This window comes from Fulmarus glacialis, unplaced genomic scaffold (assembly GCF_000690835.1).
Source record: "Fulmarus glacialis isolate BGI_N327 unplaced genomic scaffold, ASM69083v1 scaffold31751, whole genome shotgun sequence".
NCBI lineage: Eukaryota > Metazoa > Chordata > Aves > Procellariiformes > Procellariidae > Fulmarus > Fulmarus glacialis.
Genome location: NW_009193956.1, coordinates 81567 through 92334, shown reverse-complemented (window position 1 = coordinate 92334; position 10768 = coordinate 81567). Strand labels below are relative to the sequence as shown.

The window sequence follows — 10768 nt, the reverse complement described above, 5'->3', positions numbered from 1 at the left end:
CTCTTCTCCCTGGGATCCAGTGATAGGATCAAACGGTTCAAAGCTGTGCCAGGGGAGGTTTAGACTAGACATTAGGAAGCATTTCTTTACTGAGAGGGTGGTCAAACACTGGAACAGGCTTCCTAGAGTGGTGGTCGATGCTCCAAGCCTGTCAGTGTTTAAGAGGCATTTGGATAATGCCCTTAACAACATGCTTTAACTTGGGTCAGCCCTGAATTGTCAGGCAGTTGAACTAGATGATCATTGTAGGTCCCTTCCAACTGAAATAGTCCATTCTATAGTCTATTCTATTCTATTCTATTCTGTAGGTGGCTGCAGCACACTGGCTCAGTGTCTGATGTCTTATCCTTAAACTTTGGAGGTTTGTTTTCTCTTGTATGTGTTTCCTCCTCACCTGTTAAAAGTGGTAATATGGATGTTTTGCAGCGGTGCTCCATACTGTGGTATCTGACTCCCTCACCTGCATTAACATGTTTATCCTCCCAACCCCTCGGTGAGGTGTCAGTACTATTACCCTTGTTTTAAAAGCCTCAGAGAGGTTAAGTGACTTCCTCCATCTCATCCATGGGGTCCTCAGTCTGCTAAGCACAACTTCATCCTTACTCTCTCATGGATCTCCAAGACAGCCATCAGATTACTTTTGGTTTCTCTGTTCTGAGATAATGTCTTTTTATTGGAGTTTTTAAACAACTCCAAGGAAAATAACTCATTAACAGATGGGAAAATAATTGAATTCCGAAAGTAAAAACTGAACTAAACTTAGGAAAGCTCTGGACATCTTCTCACAGGGGAGTCTGCTGCTCTCTTATTTAGACTGTTTCTCTAAAGCTGACAATTCATTTTACATTAGCAAATGCTTTAGGGAAATCCCATGCGCTTACAGCCTCTGCAATAATAAAGCTAGATGTTAGTAAATAGTTAATGTTGTGGGACACTGGGATGTCAGCCAAATCCTCTCATTTTCTTTAATGTTTTCTAAGAGCTTGTCTGAAAGGTATTTGCAAGCAACACAATACTTCACAGATTGAACTTCTTATGGCTGGCACTCCTCTTTGTCCTCATTCTATGCACTGCCCGCTTGTCCTCCTTAAATTTGCTCCCCTGACCTGACATGTTACAGTCACTGGCCCCAGAGCTTTATTTTTCTTGTGTAATCCTATGCAGAAGCCTATCATCTCAAGACATTAATAGAATTCCTCTTAAAAATGGCTCTGCTAAAATCCATGCTCACTAGTTCATTAGTTCAAGAAACATTCAGTTCAGATATTGAATTATCCAAATTGCTGAAGCCAATATACCTGGTCCAAAAATTGAGACCTTCATCTCATTCAATGGAGACCTTCACTGAGTTCTTGTCATCTGAATCCAAATCAAAATTGCCTTCCTGGTTTAAATTTCTCTCCCTGGACTGGCTTCATCATCTTTTTCTCCTGTCACAACATCCACCAACTATTGCCCGCACTCCCAGCTGATCTTGGTTTTCTCTCATACTCTGCAGCTAGGGGCTGCTATCCCCTTCACAGGGTCTGGATCCTTTCTTCTTTTCCTCTAAGCCAACGTATCTTACCTTAAAGCTACCTCTACTATCTCCAGTCTTGAAAAAAAAAACCCCCCACACACACACACCCCGCCACCCCCCCCCAACCAGTGCCATTTTACTTCACTAAAGTGAAGTACTACGTATTTCTGCAGGTAAAACACATACAGCTCTTTAAATCTTGGCCTGAGAAGTTTAGGTTCAAGCACATTAAGCAACATATAAATATGCTAATCTCCGTAATATACCTCGTCCATAAAAAAATACGTGGCAATCTGCAGAGCTCAGAGCACTGAAAAACTTTGGAGCTCCTTATTAAGTAAGATATTACAAACGTCTAGCAAATTAAGCAACAAAACAAGTTGTTGCTTCACTCCATTTTCTGAATAAAGTTTGCGCTTCCCCACCACTGGTAGTGGACATTTATGAGTAGCCTGAGGGGCTTGTATCTAACAAGACATGCGTGCAAGAAGAAACAATACAAGGATCAGGCTTTAACTCCACATAACAGCAAAACTCAGCATTGCAGCATGGCATGAAGGTCTACCTGTGCTTGTCCGCCTGAGTGCAGCGGGGGGTGCGGCGAGGTCTGGTGATGTGCCGGGTGCGCGTGAAGGTGCGAGTGGGAGTGGTGGTGGGGATGATTCTGCTGGTGATGAGGCTGAGGATGAGGATGGTGCGCCGGATGCTGGTGCTGATGCGGGTATGAGTGATGAGCTGGCAGCGTCTGGTGCTGATGAGGATGTGAGTGCATATGATGGTGTGGCGTCTGGTCCTGCCGCGAGCTCATCATTTCCATCATGTGGCCCATGGTGTTCATATTCCCGTTCGACATGGCGGCAGGATGATGAGTCAGCGCTGCCTTCAGTCTCTGGAACAGAACAAGGCAGAAAATTCAACATTCATACATAATGATCTGAGCAATCAGAATAAGATTTCTGCTGTTGTAGAAATGGTGCCTTGTCCTGTGTTTTGAGATTTATTTAGTTTTTTTCTTGCTGTTCCCTCGATAAAAGGCATCTTATTTCAGTTTGAGAAGGAACATATTCTTGGTCTCTAATCTAGTTTTCCCCTGTAAATATGTAAAGATACAAACATCTGAACTGAAATTTAATAGTTACACATTTCCTACTGTGCTGTTGAGGAAAAATAACTGGCTCTCATCCTTTTGTCTTTGGCCAGCGCAGTAGCGTTAGCTTCATCAAGCTTGTATTCTTGCAACTTTTAAAAAGGAAAGTCTGATTAAAATAAAGGTGAAACAAAGTTTCCCTCGTTTTTACTACAGATATTATTTAAAAGACTCATTGATAAATATATTGCATTGATGTGTTTTTCAAATTCAGGCTCAAATATATTCTACGGTTGTACTAGCACCCAACCTGGTCCTTCATCAGAAAGACAGGAAAATAATGAGAGTGGCCTCAACCTGACCCTCTTTCTTTGCCAGAAAGTTCAAACATCTGCTGTGTTGTTATCGCATGCTAATCCCTCTCTCTGTTTTGTACTCCTCATTGGGAGTCACCGGATTGGGCCCTGGAGTCCTGACCAGGGCAAGCCTCTTCTTAGTATCAATGGGATTCGTTCACTTTTACCTGAACACCACCACAGGGCAATGGGAAGGGCTGCCACATTTTGGACTGCAGGATAGGGCCCTTGTGTACAAAAGCTATAGACGAAATACAGAGAAAAAAAGGTTCCCTTTCAGTGCAATTAGAGGGTCATTCCAAAGCTGTGAGCTGTACTGGCATACAGACACCTCACTGGTGTCACCCTACCCTTGGACTGGCGTCCTAGAAGAGTGTGCCAAAGGTAAAGCCTGAGAGATGTCTCCTAGGAGAAGAGCTCCTTCCAAACCCACGGAAACCTCCTTCGCATCCATGGTTCTGCATCATGCTCAACGTAGAACATTACTTACAGGCAGCCACTCAAGACCTCTTTACCTCTTTACATTTTTGAAGAAGTCAGCGTAAGCTTGGTTTACTCTCACTAATGCAAGTAATTAGTCAGCAGAAAATTGTAAGATAAAAATGGAAGGAAGGAGGTCCACGGTATCACTTAATGCCAGACTAGTATGACCTGAATAACCCATCAACTAGCTCATAATTCATTATCCAGCCAGAGGATATAATGACTAGCAGATAGCTCATCAGTAAGAGATGCCACCTATAGTACAGCCAGTAAGAAACAGTAGTGGTACGAGGAACAGAGGTGTGCCTTTCCCCATAGCAGTATCTGTGGGTCACAGATGACGGTCAGAAGATCCTACAAGCCAACAGGGCTAAAATCTGCCAGTGGAGGAGCAATGATCAGACTGAGCTGCATTTTGGTTCTGTCTTTAAAGCAAAGAGAGTGACTGCCAGGACACTCGGAACCTACAGTCGGGAATTTCAATCTACTTTATATTGAAATAACATCTGTCTGTGCAACTCCACTGCAAGGCCACAGGTAAAGCCTCCTATGTTCAAAGCTGCTACCCTATTGTGTTTGTGCACCTGGGAGTGAGGAAGAAACAAATTCTTAAGGAGAAAAAAAAAGAAAAATATTAGAGGAAAAAAAAGAAGGTTGTGGAAGGCAAAAAGAAGTAACAGGGTCAATTCCAAGTATGATCCTCAAATTTTTGTATCCCACATGTTTTTGCAGACTTCATGAAGGTCATTCTACCAAGACACTCTAATAGATCCATTAATCCAAATTTGGTAGCTTATTTCACTAACGGTCAATTGGCTGAACAAGACTTTAAAAAAAAGAAAAGATATATTTGCAAAACATGTCAGTGCCTCAGTTTGCGTGAAGGAAAACTAGACCGATGACTTTTAAGAAGTTTCCTTAAGAAAGCCTATCAAACCATGACCGTACTACGGCATGTGTCACAACCTGATGATCTTCTCAAAAAGAGATTGAGGCAACTATGGCAACGAGGTTAAACACCTCCTTCCCTACCTCTAAAGTCAGGACAGAGCTCAATCTAACATCAATAGCAGTAACCCATCCTGGGTATAAAACGGAGGATTTGAGCAGCTGTCGTCCTTAACATTTCCGAATTCAAGTGCTACCCTGGTTACTGCAAGCAGCTCTTCACAATGCTCAGAATAACTGGTATTAGACAGGAGCATATTAGGAAAAATATGGAAAACTACACATGAATAAGTCAAGTCATTCTGCACGTCATGGGGCTTTTTCATGGGGCTGAGTTACCACGCAGATCTAAGCTAAAGCACCAACAAAAGCTGTCGTAACTTTGTTTTCTGAAACGAAATGCAAAAAAACCAAGCTCTCATTAGCCAGCAGTTTTGTGCAATGAATACCTAACAAAATCTACCAATACTATATTTGTCAAAGACCTCTGAAACTGAACTACAGCATGTCTTATTCTAAACTGCAGACTTTCAAAGTCAAAAAAAAAAAAAAAGGAGGGAAAAACTTAATCTGCGAATAAACATTTTTTTTCAGCTGTAAAAACTGTGGCTTATTAGTGTGGCGCGACTTCAAGGAGAATAAATTATTTTGTTTTCTTTCCATAGCCCCTTCTACCACATCCATTTATTTGAGATAGCAAATCAAGAGAGACAGTGAGAGGTCTGACATGCAGCTGGTTTCAGTCAATAGGGGTCATTTCCATTTGGTCTGTGTATTTTACAAGCTCCTCGTTCACTGTTCCCAATGGGAGGGTGGGCCAGCTGCCCTGGATCCCAGTCCTGGTAAGAAACCAGCTCTCTACCTCATCCTGTCCCAGCACAGCAACAGCCATCGCCCAGCCCTCGCCTCCCTTTAACTTCGTGCTTAGATCAGCTCCGCAGCAGCGAGAGCCCTGCCTGCACACGCACCCGGAGCAACATCTATCTTCCATTAACCAGTCGCTGCTGCCCATCAGAAACATTTGGGGAACGATAAACATTTTTTTTTTTCCCGTTTGGTCTTCAGCGAGATCAATTGTTTTGGATGTTTTAGTTAGAGCACAGGGAGGGAAAATCACCAGAACTTGGTGAACTCTTTGCATTGAGTATGCGTAGAGCTGGAAGGGCAGGCTGCATTTTTGTTATTGTTCTTTTTATGTGTGCTAATTGCAAACAGCTGTTTTAGTTTAGTGTCAAATAAAATGCGATGGTATCAAAATTGAGCTTACTGGACTGACTACATTAGCAAATCCCCTCTAGAATGAAATGATAGCCCAGGACCCGATCCTGCGGCCGTGCAGTTTTTCAGGAACTGTGTGACTGACTTCACCAGAGCCTGCGGGTACCTGGCAGTTCACAAATGGGGGCTGAAACAGGGGGATCACTCTCTTCAAAAGAGAGATCTGCTCTCATCAAAAAATGAAATTTCTGCTAGCCTCAGTGGCAGTGTTTTTTAGGGCACAATCCCTCTTCTCTCCCTTTTATAGTGCATTTTTTAAAAAAATCCCCATCAACCTCAAGCGAAGAGGAAATGCAGGTGCTCATCTTACCTGGCTTTTGGCCCTTACTGATTATTTTTATTATTTCGTCAAAGTAACATAGTGACCAACATCAGTTACAGCTGATTTCCACTCGATCATGACATTTCCATTAATGGCCGTCAGTGACACAGACAACATGAGAAATTTTTCACAGAGAACAGCCTGCTTTGCCTCTGATCGAGTGAATAAAGAAAATTCCCTTTTGATCCTACAGGAAGCCAGAAGCACATAAACTCTCATCTTTGATGCTTAGGAGGAAATAGAAACACTGGATATTAGTGCTCCACAGGTTTCCCTGTGCTATTGCTCATGGTAATGCCCCTAACTGACACATTTACTCTGAAGCCACCCCATTGAATGTCGTATGAAGTTAACATCTCAAAGAAGTTATTATTGTACCTGGAATATTGGTTTTTTTGGAAACAGACAGTTTTCACAGTGCTTCCTCCATCTAAAGCCTGACTTCATGGTGCAGTGAATTTTGCTTGATGTTTCTTTTTATCAACAGAGATCATAATTTATTCACTGAACATCTCTGGGCAAACCCTAAGTCTGCCAAAAATGGGCTACAAGCATTTGAGATCATGAATGAAAATAGTATCGGCTTTCCCTAACACTTCTGCAATTGAGGATCTTGCTGCTTTCTAATTTTTCTCTATCATGACGTGTAATTACAAGGTTGCCTTGGTTTTTGCCCCACCTTTCAGCATTTTTTTCAGTTTGAAAAACAGACAGCATTTTTTCAGTTTGCTAGGAGAAAGAAGAAAAAAGATAAATTTGGAGGTTGCTTTTCCCACAACTAAAAACTCAAATAATTTGGGGGTTTTCATATGTATATAAATATTTATAGTATTAATAGCATGTTATATTTATAGTACAACAGGCTATAAATATTATATTATATGCCATAATCTGTGTATGACAATAAACTACAACTTTCTCCCATTTATTCCTCAGTGGAGAAATGACAAAAATCTCCTCCAATTTTACTGATGTTATTACCTGAGTGGTCTGTGCTTGCATCGAACAATAAGCTATTATATCATCCAGATGAATTTTAGGTTGGGACAGACATGGAGTGCTGGTTTTGAATAGGATTCAATTGTTCTGAATAAGTATGCATTGCTGCACTTGGAAAAAACCTCTCTTCCCCTTCTGGTCTGCATGCCCAAATCCCACTAAATTAGAGAAGAGACAAGACCAGCTGTAGTATCAGCTTAATGTCTGGTGTATTCTTATCAGGAGATTATATCAGACCCCTGTAGGCAGATGGAATATGATCTCAAAGACATTTTCTTGCACTAGTGACTGTGATTCTAGTCCCTGTTATACAGGGTGTAATAAGTTCCCCACAGGGGATAGAAGAGACTAGAGAGGAGTGGGAAATCAGAAAAAAATACAGACATCAAGCATCCCCACACATCTGCAATTAGGTAGCAACCTCAGGGTAAAAATCTTGATTAGGCAAACTTCATGGCAAGCATACCATCGACTTCAGTGGTACTAATACTGTTCTCTCATCTGCAATGGTCAAGTTTTCTTTTTCACTTGTGCTCCTCTAAGCATCGTACCCAAGATGAATACACGGAGTTAAGCTGGTGGCAGCTAAAGCTGCGAACAGAACTTCACCCAGCCTATTTCAGAGCATCACACTGAATTTTATCCTTTTCCTCCAACTATGACTGCGATGAGAGAACTTAAGCATAAATGTCACTCAGGTCTTTTATAGCTGGCTGCTTACAAGCATTTCACAGTGTAAATAACAGAAACCACTCTTTGCAAATGTTCCACTCGCATTCATAAAAGCAAACTGGAGGCGATTGATCTCCACCCAATAAGTGAACTGCAGATACTTATGAGCACATTTCAGAGACTGGTGATTAGAAAGTCTCTGATGCCACATTAAATGCTTGCTCCTACTTGGGCATATTGACTGAAGGAGGAGTGAGAGGTATGTGAAGGACATGAAATCCAGAACCGAAGTGACACATTACACTAATGTAAAGAGAAAAGGGGGATGCATTTAATTCACAACTCGCCAGTAAACAGTGCCAAACTGCTAATCTTCTAATTATTCTCAGGCTGTTTGGCAAATCTGAATTATACTTTTCCCTTCCTTTGTGCTTTCTTCCCTACTTAGTCGGATTTTGTAACAATACGAACAATGGATCATCATCCAGCCTTCAGTGCAGCTTAGCCTCTAATAAAAACAACAAATTTGCTCCCTTGTCCTTCCAAACGCAAACTGAATTAAACATAGCAGAAAGCAGCGAGAATCAACTGCAAACAATCAAAGTGGCAATAAAACTAATAGACACCATGCTGTTCAAGGATGGGTCAGCTGCAAGAGCTGTTTCAGTGTCCCTGAACTCAGGGCATGGAGTTGCTCTGAGCAGCCACGCTTGCCGGTGACATCAATACCAGTGACACCTCTCCGGATGACTGCCCGTTTTAAGTAGCCCAATGCAAGTCGCAGCCAGGGTGGCCCAAGGGTATTCTGCCAGAACTGCCATCACGGCATTTCATTGAGAATGGTCACGGCTCCAGGGACAGCAGAAAACGCGAGTGAGTTTACATCCCACCTCCACCCAGCAATTTCCTTCCGCTCATCTCAAAGCACCTTGCAAAGGAGATAAGCATCATTATCCTCGTGCAATGCACCAGCTTTTTAAGGATTAGAAATAGAAAAATACTAAATTCTTCGTTCCTATTCTACGCGCATTTTTAATGAACAAGTAAATTATAATCAAGACAGCAAATACACCGAAAGTACCCTTTGCTTCTCACTATACACTATTTCTTGCATGAATCATTTCTCAATGCAGTGTTAAACAACTGGATTTGATTTGCACAGGAGTCAGGAAATGTAAAGTTCAAAAAATCAAACCCCTAATTCCCACCAAGTCTAAGCCGATCCCTACATGTGTATCTGTGACAAAGGATATTTAATTATGTAATCACACAACAGACAGCAAAGTGATTTATTACTGGCAAATGGTGTCATGTAATTTCAACATACAATACCAATGGAAGGATCCAAAAAATACAACCAACTTCTGCCTGATTTCCCCTCTGCGTGCCAGAGTCCAAAAGGAAAGCTGCTACTTAGCTGCTACCTACCCCTGGAGAGGCAGGTTTCTGACAGCAAAATGCCTGACACTGGGGATTAATTGCCTGTGCCTGCTATCAGTAGGCAGGGCACATACCTAAATGGCACCCTAATTCTCCAAATAGAGAGACTTTTGCGTAGTTACTCTGCCAGATTCATCTATGGGGTATTCCCATGCATGCTAGGTTGTCACCTGTGGAAAAAACAGAAAAAGAGGTGGCAATAAAATCACTCAGTGTTAATAGCACCCTGCAGGAAAGTGGGAAAACTCGAGCTCGAGGGGACCTGAGTCTGTACTGCCCATCTTCCAGATCTATTCTCTAACGCCTGTATTACAGCTCATTCCCGAGCCGAGAGACCATGGACTCTTTCTTCACATTGGACATAAAACACTTCAGCAAAGCCTCGGGCAAAGGGGCTGGAGCTCAGGTCTTCCTCACTCCCGCAAGCAAACGCTGTAACCAGGTTTCTAAAATCATGTTCCCATCTTCTAGTACAGTGCAAGTGGGAAGTGCCTGTTCAGCGCTTGCACTGCTATATGTGTATCTTGCCTGAGCCCACAATGAACTTTTATGAATGTATTAAATGAGAAAAGTGGGAATTGATTTCAGAGGAAGTTTGGGGAATTTCCTCTACAAGCCAGATACGGAGCAAATCCTCAAATCAGAGCAGTCTTTAATGCTGGAAAGAACACTGTGGGTTTGGGTATTTTAATCTGCACTCAAAGATCAAACAGGATTAGCACCGCAAAACTCTCTTTGCAGAATACTGCTCTGAAGCCTGCAGACCCCTTACAGAGTGACTTCAGTTTCTTGCTGAGGATGCAAGTTGCTTGCTTTCCTTTTCCCTCTCACGAGCATAATATACACACCAAGGACACAAGAAAAGCAGGTCCAAAGTCTTTCCCTGTCAGAAGATTTCCGAAATTTCATCGCCCACCTCTCACTAAGGCTGATTATGATTAAGTCATTCATATTCAAAGAAAAATGCCATCCACGTATATAAAACTTGGGTGTTTTTTTTTTTTCCTTCACTGGTGTGATTTTTGAATACTCGTTTTTCCTGGATTAAACCCAGCACATATAAAGGGCTACTAGCAAGCCAGAAATGGGATACATGTGCACTTAAAAGTGCTTTGATTTCATCCCAGATGTGCAGTGCTCAAGGGCGTACACACACACACGCACACACACACACACTGACTGCGTAGAGGATATGATATGATCTGATCTGTAGATTTTGTTTCAAGATTATACCAACCAGACTCTGAAACGTAAAACCAAAGCCCTGACCACTTACAGCCATTAGGGATCCCAGGGCTCTTTGTGAAAGAGTATTGATGTTCATTAGCCTATTGGCCCGACTGGAGAATTCAATGCAGGTAATTAGACGTTGTTTCATTACCACGTAGTTTCAGGTGAAGTTATTTTTCTCCTTCGTTTCTAAAGTTAAGTGATTCCTGAAACATTTTTAAAGCATTCATGGATTTTTTTTCCTGAAGAAATGACTAGAATTTAAAGTACAGTACAGGGACATATAAAATGAGAATGTTCTTATGGGTTATTTCACATTTTTTTAAAGCTGAATTCCAGCATTTGACCCAAAAAAATGAAAATAACATTTTAATTCAGCAGACAGCTTTCAATTATCTGCCTATGAAAACCTAGGGACTATTGACTTTTTAAAT

General features: G+C 41.8%; 1 protein-coding gene across 1 annotated transcript in view; it reads right to left on the bottom strand.

The window, feature by feature from the left end:
- Window positions 1-2084: 2084 nt before the first annotated feature.
- Window positions 2085-10768, bottom strand: part of CREB5 (cAMP responsive element binding protein 5) — a gene marked incomplete at its 3' end in the record, with an annotated part of 59765 nt that continues 51081 nt past the window's right edge. The window contains exon 4 of the mRNA XM_009587618.1: window positions 2085-2408. Coding sequence (XP_009585913.1) covers window positions 2085-2408 — 324 coding nt within the window. The remainder of the gene's footprint in view (window positions 2409-10768) is intronic.